The sequence below is a fragment of the Spermophilus citellus genome (assembly GCF_964194105.1).
Source record: "Spermophilus citellus genome assembly, chromosome: 1".
Lineage (NCBI taxonomy): Eukaryota > Metazoa > Chordata > Mammalia > Rodentia > Sciuridae > Spermophilus > Spermophilus citellus.
The window spans coordinates 768110-792554 of NC_138182.1; the positions used below are offsets into that span (position 1 = coordinate 768110).

Sequence of the window (24445 nt, forward strand, 5' to 3'; positions counted from 1 at the left end):
TTTAGAAGTGTTTGAGTGTGAATTCTATTTTGTTGGGGTAAAACACAGACAGCATGAGGTGAACCATTTCTGTGTCCGCCTTAGGAGCATTAGTGACACACTGAATTTGGGGGCCCCTTGGATTAAAGAGAACTTGCTCCTGCTAAGAGACAGAAGTCCAAGGGCTGCAGCCCCCACCCTGACCGGCTCTAAAGCAGCCGGGTGTGGAGATGCCCGGCCCTGGCCTGTTTGGCACAGGCCTGTGGACTGCACGTTTCTGTCCATGGTCTCGCCTCTCCACCTGGTCTCCTTTAAAGTCCTGCTCACTTCCAGGTGTTTTGAAGACGGGACTTTTGAACCCATTAAGTTTCTTCTGTCTTCCTTCAAAGCCAGCTTTGAAGAAAACCTTTTTTTCCTACCAAATTGACTTTGAATATTTTGCAAGTAGCAGGGGCTGCAGTCTCACCTTCTGCCCCCATTGCTGTGCCTGTCACCTTCTGTCTGCATTAAGTGCTGACTCCTCTCCCTTCCATCCGATCATCTGTCTCTGAGTGAGGACTTAGGGACCTCTTAGAAGAGGGGTCATAGGGCTGGGGTTGTGGCTGAGTGGTAGAGAGCTTGCCTAGCACCTGTGAGGCCCTGGGTTTGATTCTCAGCACCACATATAAATAAAATAAAGGTCCATCAACAACTAAAAAATATTTTTTTTAAAAAAAAGAGGGGTCACATAGTGTGTGTCTTTCTTTTTTTTAATATTTTTTTAAAATATTTATTCTTTAGTTTTTTGGCGGACACAACATCTTTGTATGCGGTGCTGAGGATCGAACCCAGGCTGCACGCATGCCAGACGAGCGCCCTACCGCTTGAGCCACATCCCCAGCCCATGAGTGTCTTTCTTGAACAGGCTCATTTCACTGAGCACGGTGTCCTCAAGAACCGTGACCTGTTGTGGCCTGTGTCAGAATCCCTCTCATTTTAAGTCTGGATATCCAATGTTTCATCATATGGACATCTGTCCGTGTGTCTATTGATGCACACCTCTTAGCAGTTGTGAACAGCACAGATGTGAACACCTGGGTGTGCAAACATCTTTTTCAGTCTCTTCCTGCCTGAAGATTTTAACTAATGCCCAATGGGACCTGAGTGGGTGGCATCTGGCCCAGACCCCTGGTGCCCCATGGCTGTCCTGGGGGCCTTGCTTTGGGAGTTGCTCACAGGTGCTCCTGGACTATGGTCCTTCTTCCTGGGAGAGCCCTGTCTCCACTCCCAGCTCAGAGGCAAGCGAGGCCTTCAGGGCACCAGTGGCTTGCCAAGTGTGCCTGAGTCTCTTGGTTTCCCTCCCCCTCTGGCAGATTACTACAGCCCTGCAATGCTGGGCCTGAAGACTGACCAGGAGGTCCTTGCAGAACTGGTGAGGCTGAAGATGCCAGCGGTGGCAGCCCTGATGGAGGGACATGGCGTGCTGTGGACCCTGGTGGTGTCCCGATGGTTCATCTGCCTGTTTGTGGACATCCTGCCGGTGGAGGTGAGCACCTCCATGGGCCCCGGAGCATGTGGGCTGCTGCCTGAGTGACGTGGGTCTATGTTTCTACAGACAGTGCTGCGCATCTGGGACTGCTTATTCAACGAGGGCTCCAAGATCCTCTTCCGGGTGGCCCTGACTTTGATCAAGCAACACCAGACATTCATCCTGGAAGCCACAAGCGTTCCAGACATCTGCGACAGGTTCAAGCAGATCACCAGAGGGAGCTTTGTGACCGAGTGCCACACATTCATGCAGGTGAGTTTTGTAGGTGATGACCCATGGGGGCCCCCCCTGCCTGCCTGGGTGCCAGACCTGGGCTTCTACTGGGCCCCTCTCCCCGGAAGGACTATGCCCTCTTCCCGCTGTAGCCATCCCTTCTCTCCTGTGGCCTGCCGAGGTGGGGGCATGATTCCCCTCTTACCCATCCATGTCCCAGGCTGCCTCTGACCACGTAGAGGGTCGGATCAGGGTTCCCTGGGTCAGAAGGGTGGGCACAAGAACATAGACCCGCTTACCAGTGCTTTGGTGTCCTGGGGCCTGGGAGAGTGGCACCATGTTATCCAGGCTTGGCCTTACTGTGTCCTCTCACTCTTGTCCAGAGCCTGGTTCAGGGCTCTCCTGACCATCCTGCCTGCAGCAGGCCATTTCTTTTCAACCTTCATGCTTTTGACTTCACCCTTGGCCAGATGGGCTGCCCCTGTGTGTGGTGCCTGGAAGGGCGGCTCCCTGCTGAGTCCCAAGCCTGACTGCAGACAAACTCAAGTGGGGTCTGCACGGACAAGCGTTCTGGGGGCGGGGGTTGTGGGGACTGGGCAAGGCTGTGAGCAGAGCCTCTCAGTGGGCATGACCCTGTCAGGACCAGACAATGCAGAGCTTAAGGGGCCTGTTGTAACATTGTAACTATTTATCTTGAGATACAGATTCAAAGGAAGTCTGGGAGTCACCTTGGGGTCCATCCCACCTAGCCTTGGTTAGGTACCAAGAGAGCTGGAGGCAGTTTTGGGAGCCCTGCAAGCTGGCTGTGGGACTGCATTCTTTCAGAAAGAGCAGGCACATGTGGCCAAAGTCTCCACTGGCTCTTCCTGCTCCCTTGTGGCGGGTGGTGCCAGTGAGCGGCCTGGCTGCAGGTCGAGCCCTTTGATGTGGGCACAGCCTATGGCAGGTGAACTCCTGCCCCGAGAGGCTCTGGCAGAGGCTGCACCTTCCTTCTCTGCTGTGTGGCTGAGTGTGGCCACCGCCTTGTGCAAGTGGTTCTGCTGGGACCAGACACACCCTCCATGCACAGGACCAAAGAGGAGACTGAGCGCTGTGAGGAGCAGCAACTCATGTGAACCTCTAACCTAGAGTTAACACCACCGTGGCTAGCTCTGGTCACTAGGAACTGGTGCCTTTGGAGGGGCAGTGTTGGCCCTTGGAAGCTGTTGCTGGCTCAGGGCTCCTCCAGGACATGTTCCAAGGGAAGCGCAAGCAAGCGCAGGGCTATGGTTGCTTTCACAGAGCACTGAGAACACTGGCCCTGGGGAAGCCGCAGTGCAGTCCGTGGGCTTGGCCCAAGTCAGGGGCAGAGACTTGGAGAGGTCCCCAAGCCTTCCCTCCAGGCTGACAGCAGCCTCAAGGACCTCAGGGGCCTCACCCACTGAGTGCCCCAGGATGGTTCTCCTAGGAGGCGGCCAGCGGCCCCTCCTGTTCCAGAAGCAGCCTTTTGTTCCTGCTGCCATGAGTGTTTTATGATCCACGTTGGAAAACACAATTTGGTTCTTTTTACACGACCAAATATTTCCGCTGTGGGTTCTATGGGCTTTAGGGTCCAAACGTTCTTCCCATTGGTGAAAATAGGCTGTGGCCATGAATGGTTTGTTAGACGGCATCAGGCAACCTCAGGATCACTTCAGATTGTGATGCCAAGTTAGAAAGACCCACTCAGAAGTTTCTGGGTAGGAATGGGGCTGCCATGAGGATGTAGGGTGTCAGGGATGCCCAGGGCAGACAGGGCCAGCCTGGCAAGGGCCTGGGCAAACCCTGAGATGCTGTAGCCAGCAGAGCTCTGCCCCCTGCTCAGGACACAGTGTGGGGGCCTTAAGCGCCCTCAAGTCTCAGTTGTATCCAGGGCATGACCAAGTCCCAGCCCCAAATGCCCCAGGACCAGGAAGCACTCACAGGGCTTCCATGCTGCCCAGGCAGGGCACATGGGGACATCTAGGGGCTGGTGGTCTTGGCTGTTCTCAGGGTTGTTGCAGTTTTCAGTGTTCCTGCCTCGAGTATGTGGAACCAGGGAGGACACCCCTTTGCCCCCCAACAGCCACAGTGCTGTGCACATGGAGCCAGGCCCTCACCCAAGTTCCACCTCCATGTGTGCTAGCTGCTGGCCACTGGGCTCCCAGCTCCCCCTCACAGCCTGAGTCCTTGTCTTTGTGGTGTGCAGTGTCCCTTGCTGAGCACAGGGATCAGAGGGGTCTATGTGGCCCAAGATGGCCAGTGTTGCATGCAGGTGACCCCTGGCTTCCAGGTGAACTGACAGCCCGGCCCCGCAGTGTCTACCAGGCTGACTACTCAGGCCCACCGTGAGCATGGCTGCCTAGGTGTTGGGGGTGGAGGGCAGGGGCTGTGGTCATTGTGGGCCTGGCCCCCCCCCCCAATTGGCCCTACAGGGAAGGCTCTGCCCTGTGAGGTAGCTCTAGTGAGCACTGGCAGGAGGCTTTGTCCTGGTGCTGTTCCAGATAAGGTGGGAATATATTTTTTGGCTGATTTGTTTTTAAATTGTTTCTCTTCCAGAAAATATTCTCAGAGCCAGGGAGCTTGTCCATGACGACCATCACCAGGCTGCGTGAGAGCCGCCGTGCTGCACTGCTGGCACAGGGCTGACAGGCTCCCTCTTCTCTGCCCCGCTGCCTGTGGGCCCATGACCATTCCTACTGTTCCATTCTCACGCTGTGAATGTCTGACGTCACTGCACTGCAGCGGTAGGTCTGGAGAGACCTCCGATCCCGTCACTCAGGCTGTGAGATCATTTGTATTTAATAAAAAGAGTGGGCACTGAGCTTGTGGTATCAGCTTGTCAGCATTTTGGCGCTATCACTGAGGTCAGCCTAGTTACTGTTCTTGCCTGTGGGGGAGTGCTCACTGTGAGGCTGTGCTCACTGTGAGGCCCCTAGGGTTGCCAACTGACAAGCAGGGCTCTCCCAGCAGCACCCCGGAAGGCCACACCATCACTTGGAACCGCTCTGACTCCTCCAGGAGGCCAGGCTGACCTTCATGAGAGCCTGCATGCCAGCCTGGTCCCGTCTAGACTCATTCTGACCTTGAGAGGGGCTCCTTGTGGGGTGGGCAACACCACTCCATCTGGCCCACCTGACCGAGATGCACTGCTAGAGGAGCAGCTTGTGGGGGCCTCGGCTCGTCCCCATGTCTGCTTCTGCAGTTTGGGTGCCTGGTAGTGCGGGCCTGTGGAAGAACACCAGTCAGGAAGCCTGGGCTCTGGGCCACTTGCAGGCCATCCTTAAAGCCAAACCCCAAGGTCCCAGGATCCTCAGTGCCAGAGTTGTGCTTCAGAAAACAGAAGGCGAGCTTTTGTGCCCTGAGCTCCTCTTTCAGCAAGTGGTAGCTCCCACTGCACCTCGTGGAGACCAGAGGAGGGGCTGGCTGCAGCATGGAGGATAGGGAAAGGCAGGCTTCAGAGCTGAGTGTCTCTGCAGTCCCAGGCCTGCCTTTCCAGGTGCAGCAACTCTCACATTCTTTGGCCTTTTATACCTCTGTTAAGCAAACAGGAAACTGGTGAGACCAGCACCTCCCGGAACAGAGGGGCCAGACACCCAGTTGCATGAGCACAGCAGAGCCTGTGCCTCAGCTAGGGCCCAGGGCACATGTGGTTTTGACACAGGTGGCTTTGCCTGCAGAGCCCAAGAGAGCATGGATACTGCTGTCATTTGAGACCCAGTGTCCTCAGGTTACTGCCCCAGAGGCTAACTATCCTAACAGCTCTCCTGAACCAAGGACACAGGCCCCGATCCAGGGCTGCTGCCACCACCAGTACCCACCGCCTCCCGTCCACAGACCTCCAGCAGCATGCTCCCTCAGCAGCCACCACTGAGGCATGCGTGGCGCTCGGCAGACACGAGGTGCAGACCAGACGAAGAAAGAGACTTTTTATTAGCATCATTACAGGCAGCGTGTCGCGTGTGAGCTGACCCTCAGTGCGCAACCCACCCAAGCCGCAGTGCAGACGTCAGTGGTGAATCTATCATTGTACGCAGTGCAGAAACAGAGTCACCCTGAATGCCGACAGAAGACGGAAAATCACTGTACAAAAAGTGAATAAAAACAACACCCTTTCTACACTTAGAAAAGTGCCAGCTCTCGGGCGGCAACACGTGGGAACAATGAGGTCACGCCCAGCCTGGACACTGCCTCGCCACACGCAGGCCAGCCCTCCTGGAAAAGCTTGGCCTGAGCATCCAGGTGTTCACCCTGGGTACCTCCACGGAAACACTTTCCTGGCTCCATTATGTTTAATTTCCTAAGCATGCCAGTCTCACCATCAGCCACCCTGCACCAGGCCCAAGTGTTCAAACCAGAGACTTCCCTTTGTAAGGCTTAAATCTGAGCAAAGAATGAAAAAACCAACACCAAATCTTAACAGTCGAATCAAAGTGGAGCCGTGCCACATGAGCAAAGCTATCTTGCCTCCTTAGAGTTCGACTTTGGTAAATATTAACGTTTAACCAGTTAGCAAAATATTTAACCCAGTTAGCAAAATTAACACCGTCATTTCAATAGTTACTCTTTTTGTGCATAGTAAATGTTGCAGGATGAACTTCACATTTGATAAAGCAGATTTGAAAACGGTTTGCCAGAAAGTGTGCCCCGCTCCACACGAATCTAAGCTTGGGGACACGAGAACAGACCCCCTGCCTCTGCTGTCTGCGGCACACCTGCCAGTCTGCTAAATTGTCTGGTAGCCGGCGTGACTCCTCTTCCTGCCGATGAGGTAGGCAATGAGGACGATGAGGACGAGCCCGGCCAGGGCGCCCCCCACAGCTATGGGGATCAGCATGTTGTTCCCATCCAGCAGACACTCTTCCACTGCAAGACAGACAGCCACACACCACTCACCAAAGGATCTGCCTCCACTTGCTGGTCCTCTCCAGCCAGAGGGGCAAGAAGAGGCCAGGTGAGAGGTCTCAACTCCAGACAATTGTCACTACATAAGTCATTTCAGGGAGGGGCACTCTCCATACGGCTGGAAAACCACAGCGGTGCTTCCCCCCAAGATCACAGGTTGGTGCCAACCAGCAGGTCATGCTGGCCACCTGTGCTGCACCCAGCTCCAGACCCCTCACACTCAAGTGTTCACAGGAGGACAGCCTCCATTTCTAAATGAGACTGCCTCTGTTAAGGGAGTCCTCTGCCCCACCTGTCAGGCAGCTTGGGTCCTTCTAAAGCAAGGGGAAGGGATTTCTCTAGAATCTCTCTGTTGGAAGAACAGAGTTTTCTTTGAGAGGGAAAATGAAGCCACCGTCCCCAACTCCTGGCAGTGTGACTGGGAGAGGACTGATGCACTTCTACCGCCACCACTATGGCGAATGCCACCCTCAGGACAACTTACCAGACCCAAACCTGTCGCCTTCCACCTGGAAGGCCTGGACCCACACTCTGAAGATGTTGAGGGAGAAGGCCTGGGTGACACGGATGTGCTCCTCAGTGTTGCACTTGTAGGAGTGCCCGACGGTGGCCTGTAGGGCTCTCAGTGAGGTGTTGGTGGCTCTGAAGGTGGGCTCTGCAAAGCAGTCAAAAGTCTGAGTCCCCAGGGCCACAGTGGCTGGGGCCTGGTGAATTGTGGGGTCTTACCTTTGGCGTCAGGAAAAGTTGCATTCAACTGGATCCCTTGTAGGAAAAACCGGCTAGAGCTTGCATTCTGATAGGGAAGAGAGTGCACAGTCTGTCAACCCACGGGTCCCTGGTCGTCCACTGGACTTCCCACATTCCTAGCTTTAGGACAAAGCTGAATATCTTATCATCTGAAGGAGCACCATGACTCTAGGAACACAAAGTTTGCTTAGTTCCTTCCAGACCATTTCAAAGATTCAGATTCTCTAATAAAATTGGGTTTGCAGGAGCCATCTTACAAAAAAGTAAAAAAGTAAAATTGTTTTGAATGGGTACAGTTAAAATTTAAGAGCCCCAACTATCAAATCAGTCCATTTGCACAGCATCAGATGGTTGTGAGTGGTTCCAACACTCTTCCCACTTCACTGGCTGACTGCACACCATGGCTCCTCCCAAGCAGAGGGCATAGGACATGGACCACCACTGTAGGAGGCAGGTGGCAGCACCTGGCCCCAGGAAAGAGTGGCCTGGCCCCTAGTCAGCAACCTGTGCCCTGCAGGCTGTAGCTGTCCCACGTCACCTTTTCTTCTCTGCAGGCACCCTGGCTTTCAGGCCTACACAGGTCTTTCTGAAATGTCCGCAGAATAAATGAACAATGGTGTGCCTTGATGAGAAAGTGGGAGGGGAACTCAGGAAGACGCACACAGGGTGGCAGAGTCTGCGTACTGGAAGCAGAGCTGTGACTCTAGACTCTGAACCACAGACGCTGGGCTTACACACAGAACCCTGCTAGTGGGCCAGAACAGTGGTCCTGCCTGACACTGTTGCAAGGGCATGAGAAAGGCAGCAGGAGGAAGACCCCAGTGAGCAGCCCTAATGCTGAAGGAGCAAAGAGCCTCACCATCCCAAACCACAAGACCAGGACCATGCCCTTCTTGCTCTGCAGCTCCAGGGTCACTAGGAGGGAACTGCAGTTCCCGCTGGCTGAGGTCTCGTTTGGGTTGATGTTCAGCACACTAGTCACCGTCTGAAAGAAAAGCAAACAGGTAACGACCTCAGGCCCTGGGCCCAGGCTAACACCTCACATCAGCCAAACCCCAGGGAACGCTGAGCAAATGTCCAGGTCCTACAACGTTTCCCACTGTTTCCAACACACTCAGAATGCTGGGCGGTGTGGCCTTACACCAGCCCCACTCCCTCAGAGCTGCACACTTTTTTCTTAAAAATTCTTACCTGATTTTCGAAACGTGGTCTCACTGTGTGCCCAGGCTGGCCTTTTAATTCCTGGGCTCAAGCCATCCTGTCTCAGTCTCCCAGATAATGCAGACAACAGGTGTTTGTACCATACCTGGCTCAGCCACACTTTAAAACTCAAGCCAGCACCCTTTCTCCCAGGGAATAATAAAAACTGATACCTAAATGAGTGTCAGCAGTTCAGGGGAAACACAGTGCACCCCCCAGGACTGACACTTTCTCTCTGAGGGGTCCAACAAGCACTGTAGGCCAACAGTGTGGCGGGCACAGTGCTCTGCAGTGAACCTGACTTGGGGCAACACCCTCTCCATGCACTCTCCCTACCGTGTTGTCCCTCCGGGCGTAAGTGACGTTCAGCTGCAGCCCCATGCTGGCCAGCAGGCAGGTCCCGTTGTCACCACTCACGTTGTACCTGGACACGGAGGGGCTCTCAGCAGGCACAGGGCTAGGCGAGGGGCTGGGTGGAGCAGGTGGCAGGGCAGTTGGGGAAGGCTCAGGCTCGTCCTGCTTGCAGCGTGACTCTGCAGGGATGTTGGAGGGGGTGCAAGTTCAAAAAGCCCAGCTCTCTGGTAATGACTGCTAGTTCACCTGAGGCCAAACTCAGAGCTGAGAACCCACTGTAGACCCCTAGTCTCTTCTCAGAGGTGACTCCCCCCCAGAGGACAGCATGAGGTCATACTCTCTTAAGCATAGGACAGAGGCAGATCACACAGTGGGCTCAGGGGAGCAGACCAGGTGGGCATGCTAGAGTATCCTCCAGGCACTAGCTGCTTCACTTGAGCCAAGGCAGGGGGTCACTATGCCACCGTGTGGCCTGTCACCAGAGAACACACGTGCAAGGCCCTCTTTCTGGACATGTGCCCCACAAATGTGACTTTTGGTTGCTCATTCGCTCTAAGCGGTCTCCTACCAGGCACTGAGAGGACAGCAGAGGTCCTGGCCTCCCAGGCTCAGCAAGTGGAGCAGCACAAGCACAGGTGCTGACCGTGCCTGCCAGTTGGGACAGGGCAGCGTCCCTGAGGACCCCAAGTAGGGACTCAAGGTGAGCAGGCCAGCCAGCTACCTCAGGGCTGTCAGGGTGGGGACAAGCACCCTTGTTTAAAGAGAGGGTAGAGGGGGACGGCACAGAGACAGACAGGTGAGGGACACGGGTAGGCCCACAGGACAGCGGGGACGGAAGGGCCTGCAGGGAGGGGACACACTGAGGAGTCTCATCATGGTCCTGTCCCTTAGAATGTGATCTAACAAAAATTTACACCTAGCACTAAGGCAGACTGAACCCAGGCAAGAGAGCTGACCACTGCGCAGGAGTCAAGTTGGCCTTCTATGGGCGATGCTCTCAAACAGCACTTCTTCACCACCTTACTTCTGAGGAGAACCAAGAAATTTAGAACAACGTTCATGCATTTCCCATCCCACGTGATCCTTTCCACTTTTTTTCCTAAGTCATGAGAATGTGACCTAAAATATCCAGCGTGGGTGAGCCCACAGGAATTTGCTATGGAACTTCGTGAACCACTTATTACCAGGAGCGAAAAAACAAGCTCCCATTTCAGCGCTTCTCCAGTTGCCAGCTCCTATCCCACCCCCATGTGTATTTGCAGTAGGGGACAGGATGGGGTCCTTCCCCAGAACACGCCCCGCTTCACCTCGTGGGTGTGGATGGAGATCTTCACCTGCTGTACCTCCCAAGTGGTGCTTGGCACACTTCTGGAATGCTCCCTCACCAGCAGCGTCTTCCCCATGTAAGACCCACTTCTGGACAGAGCAGAACAACAGAGATGACCCAGCCCGGGCCCAGAGAACCTGCCTGGAGCTCTGCAGTCACTTAACCCTCAGCAATGCAGATGCTGAGGCCAAGGCGGCACTGAACCACACTTAACTCAGGACTCGAGAAGTCTGGTGGTAAAGGGCTCTCTTCATTCTCTCTGGATGATGCATGCAAAACCCATGCATCAACCAGACTCATCCTTCATTGCCTGAACATACGCTAAGTACCAAAGCCCTCCCTGCAGAAGGCTCATGACCTAGAAGACAATCACACACGAACTGCACAGACACACACCACAGGAGACGTCCTGGACCCTCTGAACTCAGGATATAGGGCAGACTACCTCCCAAAGGCTTCTGTGCCCTCCAGGCCCCAGACAGCCTCCTGAGAGCAGCAGGTGCTCAAACAGGCCTGCCTGCTGCCATCAAGGAGCAACCTCAGGTGACAAGAACCTGTCAGCATCAACGCCTTCAGCTTAGGCTCGTCTGGAGGGAGATCCTGGTTCTCAAGGAATCAGTCAGAAATACTGGCCACTCGGGCAGAGTGAGCCTCATGATGACAAGGCTTCGAAGCCACGGAAGCCTGCGACCCACAGCAAGCACCCCCCCCCCCAAGCCGGAAGACACACAGACAGCAGCGTCCCAGGGCCAGGCGAACTGACCACAGCCCAGGCTTCTCCACACAGCCAGGCCCAGGCGAGCTTCGTCTGCCTGGCTCTCGAGCACTCAGCAAAGGTGCTGCTTTCCTCATCAGGCCAACAGGAGACCCGTGCGTCCTGGCTGGTGCTTTCCTTTCTCTCACCAAGTCTCCTTCGATACCATGTTGAGCTCAAAGGCAAGATGAATGAGGCTGTCTGTCTAAGGCCACCGCTGCTCTGCTGACAAATAGGCCACAGAGGCCTCTCTCCTCCACTAGTAGCTTGTCAAGTAAAAGCTACATGGGTAAGAGACCAAGGGGCTGTTTTCTGACCAAAGGAATCAGTGACTTAACGAATTCATTCAGCACGTATTAGGAACCATTCAGAGCAGGCTGGGGACACAAGAATAGACTCCATGTGATTGATCTGGGACCTTTCCCTGGAACAGCTCTTGACTTGGTTAAGAGACACCAAAAAATAAGTCATAAAAGTGCCTAGGAACCAAAAAGATGAAAAGGAAATGAAATGACCAATTCTGAGAGACCTCAAGGATTCTTAAGCACTCTGCCAACAAGGCAGTCGTGTGATCAGTGTTTCAAATGTCAACTCGTCCTCTATGCTTGTGTCCCGTAGTGCTGGCCTTCAGCAAGTCCTTGCTGCCCACTGTTGAGGCCCTACCCAAGGCAGTGAGTGGTGGGAGGACTGTACCCAGGGCTTCTCGCATGCTAGGCAAGTATGCTACCCCTGAGCCCCACTCTGGCCCCCAGTTTGGTTTGTGCTTACTATTTTTTTTTTTTTTTTTTTTAAGCAAGAAGGGCCTGGACTGACGAGGACTTACCCTAGGCTGTGACTCAACACTGAGATGGCTTCCAAAAGCCCAGGGGCTCCTTCCTCCTACCGAAGAGAACCTCCTCCACCCTTCACCCTTGTTGCCGGCAAAAAGAGGGGCAGACCTGGATTGTCAGGACACCCCAGCTTCTGTGGAACATTCAGGAAGTTTTAGGATAATTTTAACTCCCCTATTACCCACTAGAACGCACTAAAAAAGGGCTCTAAGATCTCTGAAAAAGAAGCAAGATTTCCTTTATTCGCTATATGTACCTGCAGATTTAACAAACTCAAGAAATCATGATGAAAGGGCAGGTATGGATGTTCTTAGCCCCTTCTCTAAAGGGAGGACGCACTGAGTGACCATCCTCTGGTGGACAAATTGATGGCGAGTCAGGGACAGCCACCCACAACAAGGTCCGCATGACTCATCAGTTTCAAAGCCCATCCTCTGGGGTAGACAACATCCAACTTGAGCACATGGCCAGTCCACCCCACTGGCTGCCCCCAGAGAGGTACATGTGGCTGCCTCAGGCATCAGGAGCCTTCTTCTCAGACTCTTTTCACAAGCATGTGCTCTCCACGTAACTATGGTGTGAAGGTGGACAGTGAGGGGTGCTGGTGAAGCACTGGGTATACAGCAACCACTCAACTCTACTATGAACCTAAAACTATTACTAAAATAAAATCTAAAAATAATTAACCTCAAAAAACACAGCAAGTCTTCTATCTCTGCTTGTATCCACTTTTAGTCCAGAGAGCAGCCAAGGTCTCAGGGCTTGTCCTTGCTGACCACCACTGCACAGCTTTTCCCTTCAAGCCCTCTCTGCGGGGGAAGAAAGCAGGGGACCAGGTGACACGTGCCCAGGATGTACAGCTAGGTGGCAAGCCACATTCTGTGACCACCACATCCAGGCCAAGCCAGTAGCAGACACTGGACAAGGTCAGCAGGCCAGACTCTGGTTTCCAGGTTCTTCCTGCTCTTCAGATCTGAGAACTCTGATGGCCCACATAACCAGGGACTCGTGACTGAACACTCTCTGCTCTGAACACTGTCACCCTGCCTAATGAGGTCACTGCAGGCTGCCTGGGCGTGGACTGAGTATGGCACTCCTAGAGAGAATGCCAGACAGGCCATCTTCACTGGTGCCCACATGCCAGCAGTCTCCCCACCCCACCAAGCAGACCCGACAGGCTCGCTGTGCTCACCGTGGCATCGTGGGTGAGCCTGTGCATGCGCCAGTGGGCCAGGAGCCATTCCACAAACTCCAGGGGCTTCTGTTACCCATTCAACATGGCAAGGTTTGTCCAAAGACCTGACTCAAGTTGGCTTCCTTCAGAATTTCCCTGTGACAGTCCTGTTCCTCCCATTACACCTGGCTTTGGGGGCAGGGCTTCTCAGGCCTGGCTCTACCACTAATGCTCTTGTCACTGATCAAAGGTCAGCAAGTCCTTTCTACGAAGTCATAGGCAGTAAACGTTCTAGACTTTGCAGGCTCTGGTTCTATCCTAAGAACTGGACTCTGCCATTCCTAATACAAAAGCAGCTGCAGAAAACACTGAACAGGTAACAGTGGTGTGCCCAGTAAATGGGCGATGCTTTTTCTATGTCCCCCAAGCTACATCTTAAGCACCCCCACTCCTTTTAAATAAATTCTGAGATAGGTTCTTGCTAAGTAGTTCAGGCTACCTCCAATCTTCTTCCTCAGCCTCCCAGTCACCGGAATTACGGGCCAGACACTGAATCTTATAATCTGGTTTTTAATTTTTTTTGTTTTCAAACCTTAGACAACAGGACTGGGCCTGTGCCTGGGTGCACCCTGCTGTGAGCACACACCCTGAGACCTCAATGGGCCCTAACTAGCACCCAAGAAAAAGCATCCAGTTAGCCACTCCCCCGAGTCACCTTGGAGCCGACTACTGGGGAATAGGCCAAACCAAGGTCAATCAGGGCAGGTCTGAGGTCAAGGGAAGGCCATGTTCTCTTCATACACCTGCCCTTCTTAAGCCAATCACACATCCTCTACTTCTGAAATGTGACAGAGGCTTCTGAGCTGGCGGTTGGGGAGGATTTTCTCAAGTAACAATAAAATGATTTAAGAAAAAAAAAACATAAAAAAGGAAAGGAGATAATAAAATGTATTTGCTACTCTTTGCCAGACACTGATAAGTAGCTTGCATAAATTTATATTTTAATCCCAACGTGCTTCAAAGACGGGAAGAGGTGGCTTGGACCCACCTGTCTGGACCTGACGCCCACTGGCTGAGTCCACAGGTGTGGGTCAGACACAGACTCAGAAAGGCAGTGCTGATCCATGGCCTCCTGAGTGGAGCTGAGAGTGCTCTGTGCCTCTGATCCCACTAGTGGGGTCATGAGGGAAGGTTCCGACGGCTTTGCTCTTCTGCTGCCCTCCCTTTCCTCCTCTCCTCCCCTCTTCCCTTCCTTCTCTTGCTTTCTGCAGTACTGGGGATTGAACTTTACCACTGACTACATGTCTAGTCCCTTTCACTTTTGGAGACAGTCTCTAACTGGCCCAGCCTGAACTTGCAGTCTCCCTGCCTCAGCCTCCCAAGTTGTTTGGATTACAGGTGTGCACTACTGTGCCTGGCTTGCTCTTCTTTGTGGCAAAAACACTTACAACCACTCTCTCAGCAATACTCAAGAACACAGTGCACCACTGGTCACCACCATCACCATGTGGCACAATGGTCTCTGGGCTCCACTGATCTAACTGGAGCACTCTCTCTGCAGGCCAACATCCCCACCTCAGCCCGGGGCTGTCACCAGCCTACTCTCCTCCCTGCCTGTGAGATCAAGACTGACATCTGAGATCAGATGACACTTGCCCTTTGGTGCCTGGCTTATTTCACTCTAACCTTCTACTCTTGTGAATCAAGATGTGTCCACCCTCATCTACAGAGGTCATCTTCTCCAAAGAGAAGAGTTCTGCTGCACAGCTCTGCAAATAGGCATCCCTGGCTGCGTGAACATTCTCTCCATGTGGTGTGCCAGGCACCTGATACCGAGAAGTGAGCCACTGCAGCCGCACGACCAACACCAGAAGGCAAGGTCAGCGTCCTACCTCCCTTGCTGAAGCTGCTGCTTGACAGGTAGGCCTGGATGGTGGCATCGCTGAGGGTGACGGTCACATTGCTCATGTGGACCTGGGTGGTGCTGACACACCTGTACTTCTTGTCTATGTCGGCCTTGATGTCAGTTACAGATGAAACATTCTTGACTTCTGCATCAAAAACAAGATTAAAAATAAACAAAAAATAATGATCAAAATCAAAAAAACCCCTACAATTTTGAACTACTTGCAGTACTCTGCTAAAGTGATTTCTGAGCATCTTCCCACCCAAATCTCTCTTTCAAGCAGTCAAACCTGGTCCCTACCCTTGGAACTTGCGTTGGGGAAAGTCCATGTGTCTGACATGTTGTAAATAAAACTCATGAGCTGGACCCGATAACGTGTTGTGTTTCTTGTGAAAGTGAGGGTCAGCGAATGTCCTCTTCCGAAAGCAATCACGAGGCTAGAGTCGGAAGCGTTTTTTCCACCACAAGAGCTGCTGTTCAGTACTTCTGCAGAGGGTGGCAGTTCAAAGCTCACGTTCTAGAATAAACACAGTTGCAACAGAGCCCAATGAGAATGCATGTTATTAAAGCAATTCAAATACTAAAGACAGAGATCTGTTAAGTCTGACAGGCTTACACCTCAGTTCCAACTCAGATACACTATCTTTTCTATGAGCTGGAGTCCTTCAATCTCATCTTCTAGTTATTGTTGTAGGCACTAGTTACCTCATAGTTCTATAAAGTATTCTTTTTTATTTTGGGAGGTACGAGGGATTGAACTCAGGGGCACTCAACTTCTGAGCCACACCCCCAACTTTATTTTGAATTTTATTTAGAGAAAGGGTCTCATTGAGTTGTTTAGCACCTCACTTCTGCTGAGGCTGGCTTTGAACTGGTGATCCTCCAGCCTCAGCCTCCTGAGCCGCAGATTACAGACATGTGCCACTGCACCTGGCTTCATTTTTTTTAATGTAAACAAGAAAACTCATTTTTTAAAAAGGTCGATTACATCAGTTAACAGAAAAGTAAATCAAATCTAAGAGAAAGGTGACTTCATTATTCATAGTTTAAAACTTTGCTCCTATTAAAACAAAACTTTAATTGGGGCTGGGATTGTGGCTCAGCGGTATGGCGTCGCCTAGCATGGGCAGGACCTGGGTTCAATCCGGGACCCGGGTTCAATCCTCAGCACCACATAAAAGGCATTGTGTTGTGTCCATCTACACCTAAAGTAAATATTAAAAAAAAAACCCAACTTAGGGCTGGGGATGTGGCTCAAGCGGTAGCGCGCTCGCCTGGCATGTGTGCGGCCCGGGTTCGATCCTCAGCACCACATACCAACAAAGATGTTGTGTCCGCCGAGAACTAAAAAATAAATATTAAAATTCTGTCTCTCTCTCTTTCTCTTTTTTTTTTTTAAAGAGAGAGTAAGAGAGGAGAGAGAGAGAGAGAGAGAAGAGAGAGATTTTTAATATTTATTTTTTAGTTCTCAGCAGACACAACATCTTTTGTTGGTATGTGGTGCTGAGGATCGAACCCGGGCCGCACGCATGCCAGGCGAGCGCGCTACCGCTTGAGCCACATCCCCAGCCCCTCTCTTAAAAAAAAAAAACAAAAACAAAAACCTGACTTTAATTTATTTATAACAGAATAAAAACTAAAGTTACTTTGAAGTGCCCTGAAACTTAATTCTTACTGGGTGTCAGGACCAGCTACATATTCACTATAACTGAAAAGCTGCCACTACTATTTTTACTATAGAATGTTTGTAGTTTAAAGAATACCTCTTAAACCAAAGTATTTACTTGAGAATTGTTTGAATTTACTGTAATAAGCAAAACTGGAAAATCACCTAATGTGCATTAAAATGAACTAGGTATATGCGAACATGGTTCTAGAAACTGACAGAATTACAGCGTAACGGACTGATTTCTACAACATCTAACTACCAAGACCATATCTAAAAAAGTAAAGTTGAAATTAAAAAGTGCTTGGACAAATATTTATAACTTGAGACGTTGTTACAAAACAAATCCTTGTTTCCAGTTTTCTTCAATTTGGACAGACACATGGAAACAAAGACATAGTTAATAAATACAAGCCAAGTGGCTGCACAAAGCACAGAGAGTGCTGGAGGACCGCACCCTTCTTCCAGGTACTCCAGTACCACTACTGCCCTTTGCTAGTTGACAGCTCAGTGACAGTCAGATGGCAGTATGCAAGGAAAAATGGAGCTTCAGCCAAGAACTGAACATAAAATGTACCTCAGGGATGCAATTATTGAGTAAATATTATGCAGAATGAGTATGTGAAATATCCACTAATGACTAGTTGAGGAAGAAACACAACAAATACATGCTACCTGTTTGTCAGAAATCTAGGAAACACAAAGGCCTCACTCATCCCGTAGAAACACAAAAGTTGTTTTAATACACGATGAACATTTTAATCAAAGTAATGAGGTGCTATAAGCCAAGTTATATAGATGTTTTCAAGTATAACAATATATCCAAAGTAAATGCAACATCAAACACTTACACTGCTGTTCAATGGGCATTAGGAAGAGCGAGCCTGCCAACAGGGAGGCAGCTTAGCAAGTGGTGCTGACCAGTGCCCTGAAGTGCCATGCTGTGACTGTAAAGGGTCATCGCGAAGACCACAAAGACACATGTACTAAACACAGGTGACAGCACAGGTCACTGGAGAAGGGGCACGTTAATGAGGGGTCGCCTCTCAGATTCAGTTTTAAACTTACGCTCTCTCACACACATAGATGAAGCCCGAGCACCAGCATCTCCTACCTGAGAACCATGCACAGTCTCATAGCTCATCCTGAAGGCAGCGGAGAAGTTGGCCATTATACAAGCTGTCCCATTGCCGTCTTTCACCACAAACATTGCTGAGGCACCATGGACAACACCTGCTGATTCCAGGAAAGACAGACAGAATCAGGCATCTTTCTCAAAGTACCAGGGGGCATTTTGGTTTTCTGTACCTAGAGTGGGAGTGCATTTTATTAAGAGATTCCACTATACTCCTAAACCACTGAAGAACTAGACTGGGCTCTGTGTGACACAGCAGCATCACCTGGTATTCTGTCCCTCCTGGGCACACTCTAGTGCTTTATTTCAGAACACTCAATGGGTATTTACAGTCCATTTCCAGGCCAATGCTCTGCATCCGTGGTTCCCGGCTCCTCAGGAGCCTGTGAAGATGTGGTGGGGCTTTGGGAGCATATCACACTCCTCATACAACCTTTTGTGGGGACGCTGGGGAGAGCATGCAGCTCCCTTCACTGCAGACCTAAACTGGTATTTCAAGTCCCATCTGTTGTGGCTTCTCAGAGACTAGTGTGTGACAATAAAAGTCATTCTGGGGCCGGGGTTACGGGTCACTGGTAGAGCGCTTGCCTAGCATGCATGAGGCACTGGGTTCGATCCTCAGCACCACATTTAAAAAAATAAATAAATAAATAAAGGTATTGTGTTCATCTACAACTAAAAAGAAAGAAAGAAAGAAAAACAGAAGTTATTCTGAACTCATTACCCAATTTCAGGAAGGTCCTCACACACAGTGACTGGAACTTAACAACAGGGCGAAGACATCTTAAGCATACTGAAAATTAAAGGGCAGGTGAAAGCCACATGGGTCTTTCTGGCCTAAAAGTGGGCCTTGCTGAAAACCTCCTCTCTGGATTCTTTATGCTGCCCTGCACTGATCAAGATGCCTAGCAAATGAAATCAGATCACTCTGGTACAAAAGTAGTACTTCTGAAAAACCACTAGTTTTATTACAGTTTGTAAACAGATTGCCCCAAATTTGTGTTTTTGCTGGTTCTTTTTGTTTGTTACCAGGGATTGAACTCAGGGGCATTGGACCACTGAGCTACATCCCCAGCCCTATTTTGCATTTTATTTAGAGACAGGGTCTCATTGAGTAGCTTAGCACCTCACTAAGTTGCTAAGGCTGGCTTTGAACTGGCAAGCCTCCTGCCTCAGGCTCCTGGGGCCGCTGAGATTACAGGCATGTGCCATAGTGCATGGCTTGTTTTTGCTAGTTCTAGCCAAATATTTATCAGCCATCACTGTGTAGTGAAATACAGAAATGACACGCTGTCACTCGTCCCTGCTGTTACAAGCTTGTGCACACCCTTCCCAATGACATTTATACACCCGGGGTCTGATGTGACGTTCCAAGTGGGTGTGTATGCCCATCTGATGAGAATTCATCTGCACACCTGGAACTTGGTCTTCCACTCTAAAAAGTGGAAACATAACTCAAGCACGGTTTGGGAACAGCATCCTCAAAGAGAGGCTTCAACTTTTCATTTAAAATTCTTTTTTTTTTTTTTTTTTTGGGAAAGTAAATTAACTCCAGTGAACCTAATTCATTTCATCCTTGGGACTTTGAAAAAAATAAAATCTTTCGAGAAATTGGTATTCAAGTTCAGAACCAAGAAAGTACCATGAAATACCACATACCTTCCCTTAGAGAAGGGAAGACCAACACCTCCACTCATGAAGAAGTGCTGCTGTGTGGGGCTGAAGCAGATTCCTTCCACAGAAGGAAGCCTGTGTAGCTACTGGATGCTCTGCTCTGCTTTCTGACCCGTACATAGCCTGCGGTGCTCAGGCAGTGTCACCCTAAAAGCATTCGCCATTAGCCAATGCTACACTTTAAAAACCTAGAAGACTCATCACTGTATTTCCCACATTGTAAAGCTTTTAAAAAACAGAACATTCCTACTCCTGTCTGTGAGGGACAGCAGCAGGCGGAAAAGCCAGAGCAGAGGCAGCAAGCCAGTCGGTGAAGGCATGGGCACTGAGGCCAAAGAAAGAATAGAACAGACTCGAGCACATCCATGGCCTGAGACGTCCTCAGTGGGAGGGCCACAGAGGTCACCTGCCTGACAGAGCAGGATGCCCACATGGGATCATACACAGGCCAGCTCTTACCAAGTGGTGCTCTTACCCAAGTTTCCTAAATCATTAAAAAAAAAAAAAAATCATTCTGGGGCTGGAGATGCAGCTCAGTGGTAGAGCAATTGCCTATCATGCATGAAGCCCTGGCTTTAATCCCCAATACTAAAGAAAAAAAAAAGATCTTTTTATTGACCCAAAGCACTTCATTAGGAAACACTTCACCCTAAGTCACCTGTCAGTCACCTTTTTCTCACTTAGTAAGTACGGTGATTCTAAGCTTTAAAAGGAAAAAAAAAAAAAGAGGTATCACTCACAAATCTAAAATAAGCTTTACAGCACTCAACATCCATGTTTATTCTGGAAAGGCCCACAAATTTTGAACTATTAAAATAAGAAATTTATCTGCCCTAAAGATTAATTCTGGTCGAGAGAAAAATTTAAATAAGAGCTCTAGAACAGAATTTTAAGAAAAATGTATATTAAAGGTAGTCTTTAAAAATTTCTTAACTGTGACAACTGGCTTAGGGGAGCTTCTAACATCAGTTAAGGTGCCGGAGGTAACCTGACAAGTGTCAGGGCCTGGTGGGAGCAGCCGCTAGGGGGGCCAGTGCCTGCCAAGGACTGCTGGCTCTGTTCACCCAGAACCAATGAATTTATTTCTCCAGGGGTCACTTAAAGGAGCAACTTTGGCTTGTTCTTTCAAAATAGTCACATTTGTACAAAGTCCTTTTTTGACAGTGCAAATACAGGAAGTACATGTGAGGGACAGCAGCACTTCAGAGGCCTCAGCCCCCGGGGCCCTCCACCACATACTAGCTCTGTGACCCTGGCACCGAGTAGCCACCCCACTCTCAGTTCATGTACTTTTGACAAGGAAATAAGGGTGCTGATCCCTCAGGCTATGAGGGCATCTCCAGTAGCCAATGCAGTGGAGCACTGGTGCAGGGCAGTCATTCATTTCAATGCTAGCCACTGTTACTTAATTCTCTAATTCTCAGGCTCTGACAACACATCAAAAAGACACATTATTTAATAAGCACTATTCCCAGGCCAACCTCAAATGCTTGGATTCAAGCTTTACTACTGCCTCAGCCTGAGTGCTGGGACTACAGGCATATGTCACCACATGCTGGCACTAGTGATAGGCACTACTCAAGTACTTTGCAATTAATCTGATTACCATGACAACCCTAACAGGTAGACACTATTATGACTCCATTTTACAGAGGTGGCTACTAAGACACAGACAAGCTGACTGATTCGCTCAACATCACACATCAAATGGCAGGGGTCTTCTGTTGTGGCCCAGGGCTAATAAGCTGGTTGCAGGGCACATACCACTGCTGAGCACACTGCCTCTCCAGTGCCTGGTGAGGGGGTATGTTTTAAATTATTAAATGTTTCTTTTGAAATGAGAGATTGCTATCTGAAGCCAATAAATTTCTTTTTAAAACTGATTTGCAGGGGCTGGGGATGTGGCTCAAGCAGTAACGCGCTCGCCTAGCGTGCATGAGGCACTGGGTTCAATCCTCAGCACCACATAAAAATAAAATAAAGATGCTGTGTCCACCGAAAACTAAAAAATAAATATTAAAAAATTCTCTTTAAAAAAAAAAAAACTGATTTGCAGGGTCTGGGATTGTGGCTCAGTGGTAGAGCACTTGCCTAACAAGTGTGAGGCACTGGGTTTGATCCTCAGCACTACATAAAAATATAAAAACAAAATAAAGGTTTCTGTACATATACGACAAAAATTTTTTTAAAAAAACTAATTTGCATAAAAATCCAATCCTATTTTGTCCTGGCTTCTTTCAAATTGAGAATTTTTCTTTTTTTGGTACAAGGGACTCAACCCAGGGGTGCTTAATCACTGAGTCAAACCTTCAGCGCTTTTTGTTTTATTTAGAGACCAGGTCTCCACTAATTTGCTGAGCGTGGCCTGGAACTTGGGAGCCTCCTGCCTCAGCATCCTGTGCTGCTGGGATCACAGTCATGTGCCACTACGCCCGCCTAGTATTTTTCTTCTTAACCAGCAACAATTACCTGCAAAGATTAAAAAAAAAAAAAAAAAAGACCCAAGCTCCATCCCAGGCACAGGTCACAACCTTAAGTGGCAGGGCGGAGTATTCCTAAAAAGCCAATTTGTGACTAAAATTGGTTAAGGACCACTGTTGTAAAATTCAACAGTCCTAAACAAAATAAGCCAGACACAGCAGAAAGACAACAATCCTGTTGGAAGTGGGGGGTGGTCATGAAAGCAGGAGACCAACAGGGTAAAGACAATTGGGGAGTAAGGGGGGGTGCTGGAAAACAAAAATTGATCAAACTATGTTATATGCCTGTACGATCATGCTACAGTGAAACTCACTATTCTGCATAATATGCAACAATAATAAAAATCAGACACATGTAAGTGCCACACACTGTCAAGGCTGGGTTGGGCTTTATATATGGGAAAGACTAAAGACCTGTCAAACAGTCACAGAAGAGGTAGCCTGGTGCCAGGTCAAAGGATATGTACTTTAAGTAATGAGAGAGAGAATACTGTTTTGGGGTGCATCTATCCTAATTCCACCGGAAAAGCCGACAAACTCCACCACCGAGGGTAACACTGGTTACCACAAAAAAACCTTTCAAACTTCCTAAGTGGCCGACGTCATTCGGAAACAGCGTTTGGAGCACTCTGGATGGCTGTTTAAGTTGACATTACACAATTACACTGTTTAAGAAGTAAAACTTCAGTTCTTGCTTCTCATTCAGTGGCAGCTTTACCCAGTTCTAGTTGTTAATGTAGAAAAATTTAGAAACCAGGATCCTTTTTTTTTAAGTTGTTTTATGGTAAAGTTGTGCATTAAAATAAACATTAAAAACGCCTTTTTGTATGCAGTCCCAGCTACTGAGAAGCGGAGGCAGGATAACTGCTAGTTCGAGGCCAGCCTGGGCAACGCAGAGGCTGGGGAGGTGGTGGGTGGCTGGGGAGCAGAGCGCTCGCCCCACGCGCAGAGGCCGGGCTCCAGCGTCGGACGCGAGCCGCGTCCTGAGCCCCGTCACACACGGTCCGCGCGCTCCAGCCGGCCCCCCGCCGCGGGCGGCACACCCCGAGCCCCGCGCGCCCTTCTCAGACCGCGGCCTCCCGTGTCCCGGCCTCGAGCCAGGCTGCGGGCTCCCCCGCGAGGCTCCCCCGGGGCCGCTCCCGCGGCGCAGCGGCCTTCCACGCAGGCGGCGCAGGCCGGAACGCAACGCGGAGCCCCGGGCGGCGGGGGCGCAGCGCGAGTCGGGAGGCCGGGCCCGGCAGGCTCGCCCGCGTCCTCCGCGCCGCCGGGCCCCGCCGCCATGGCGCCGCGCCCAACGGCCGCCGCGAGCGCAGCCCCCCGCCCGCGCTCACCAAGCAGCAGCAGCAGCAGCAGTCGCCGGGCGCCGCCGGGGGCCGCCATGGCGCGGGGCGGCCGGGACGCGGCGGACGGGAGTGTGGGCCGGCGGGCGGGAGCGCGGCGTCCACCTCTGGAGAGCCCCGGCCGCTGCGGCGCCGGCACCGACGAGACCCCGCTGCCGGCGGCGCCTGTCACGTGAGCTGCGCCGCGCCCGGCCGCCACGTGACCGGCAAGTATCGCGAGAGCGCGCGTCGACGCCGGCCTCGGCTTCCCGCTGCACCTCGCCCTCCAGGCGTCCCCGTCGGCCGACACGTGACCGCGTCTGGGCACGTGATGCCGCGGCCACGTGAGCGGCCGGCGGCCTGAAACCGAGTGAGCTGGGGCTGGAGAAAGTGAAGAGGAAGGGCCGGGCAGTGGAAAGTGAGAGCGGGAAGCGGAAGCCGCCGGGAGACCAGGGCGGCGCCTTGTGGACACTGGCCCGAGGCGCACGGGCCCTCTCCCGCCAGCCGGCCGGTACTGGCCGCCGTTCCACTTTGTGTCGTGCGGGGGGAACCTGCGAGGCCCAGCTCCTGTGGGTGGACCTGGGTCCCCAGTTAGGGGTGGGCCAGAAGGAGTTCGTTCTGGAGTGGCAAGCTCCTCCTCAGCGTTCTCCCCTCTTAGGAGAGAAGGGAGGTGAGATCCGGTAAGTGCGAAGCAGGAAAGGGAGTAGAGGAGCAGGTGTGACACTTCTCAGCGTTTTGGAGCACTCTTGATGGCTGGAGAAGATAGCCATGGTCGGCCTTACCGGGAGTCCCCTCGGTGAACTCAACGTCTGGGTCCTTCCCCCACAGAGCTGAAACCCCTTCCTCTTTTCTGGATTAATACTGGAAACCCCTGAATTTTAACTTGGGGATTCCTCTGGCCCTCTGATTCTCAAAAAGGTTGGAAATGGGAGTTAGAACTGGGACTTCAACAAGCATACTGAATGCTGGAATTCATGTTATGAAACAAAAGTTGTCTTTAAAAATAGTTATTGCTGGGTATGGTGGCACAGCCCTGTAATCCCAGGAACTTGGGAGGTTGTGAGGATGGCCTTAGGCCTGAGCCTAAGCAACTCCATTTTAAAACTCCAATTTGAAACCTGCAGTCTCACCAGGCACTATGGCCCTCAGGCACCAACAAGTCACTTCTCCCACCCTGATAAACTCAAAGAGTGAAGCCTCTGGCAGGCTGCCGGAGGGAAAGGTGGAAAAGATCAGGGTGGGCACCACAGTACCAGA

The 24445-nt window shown here is 51.1% G+C and overlaps 2 protein-coding genes across 3 annotated transcripts in view; one reads left to right on the plus strand and one right to left on the minus strand.

Annotated features, from left to right (window-relative positions):
- GRTP1 (growth hormone regulated TBC protein 1) overlaps positions 1-5812 on the plus strand; it is a 25313-nt gene extending 19501 nt beyond the window's left edge. The window contains exons 6-8 of the mRNA XM_081311767.1: positions 1332-1504; positions 1574-1759; positions 4277-5812. Coding sequence (XP_081167893.1) covers positions 1332-1504; positions 1574-1759; positions 4277-4366 — 449 coding nt within the window. The 3' untranslated portion in view covers positions 4367-5812. The remainder of the gene's footprint in view (positions 1-1331; positions 1505-1573; positions 1760-4276) is intronic.
- On the minus strand, positions 5634-23473 carry LAMP1 (lysosomal associated membrane protein 1). 2 transcript variants are annotated; one of them, XM_081311100.1, is made up of 9 exons: positions 23201-23473; positions 17695-17813; positions 15215-15431; positions 14901-15059; positions 8906-9102; positions 8229-8354; positions 7349-7415; positions 7107-7277; positions 5634-6583 (listed from the first exon to the last, which is right to left on the minus strand). In XM_081311100.1, the coding sequence occupies exons 1-9, from the start codon at positions 23247-23249 to the stop codon at positions 6444-6446; spliced, it is 1245 nt and encodes a 414-aa protein (XP_081167226.1). In that variant the 5' UTR covers positions 23250-23473; the 3' UTR covers positions 5634-6443. The 2 variants fall into 2 exon arrangements, with proteins under 2 accessions (XP_081167226.1, XP_081167225.1); XM_081311099.1 differs by having other exon boundaries at positions 17695-17816.
- Positions 23474-24445: the final 972 nt, after the last annotated feature.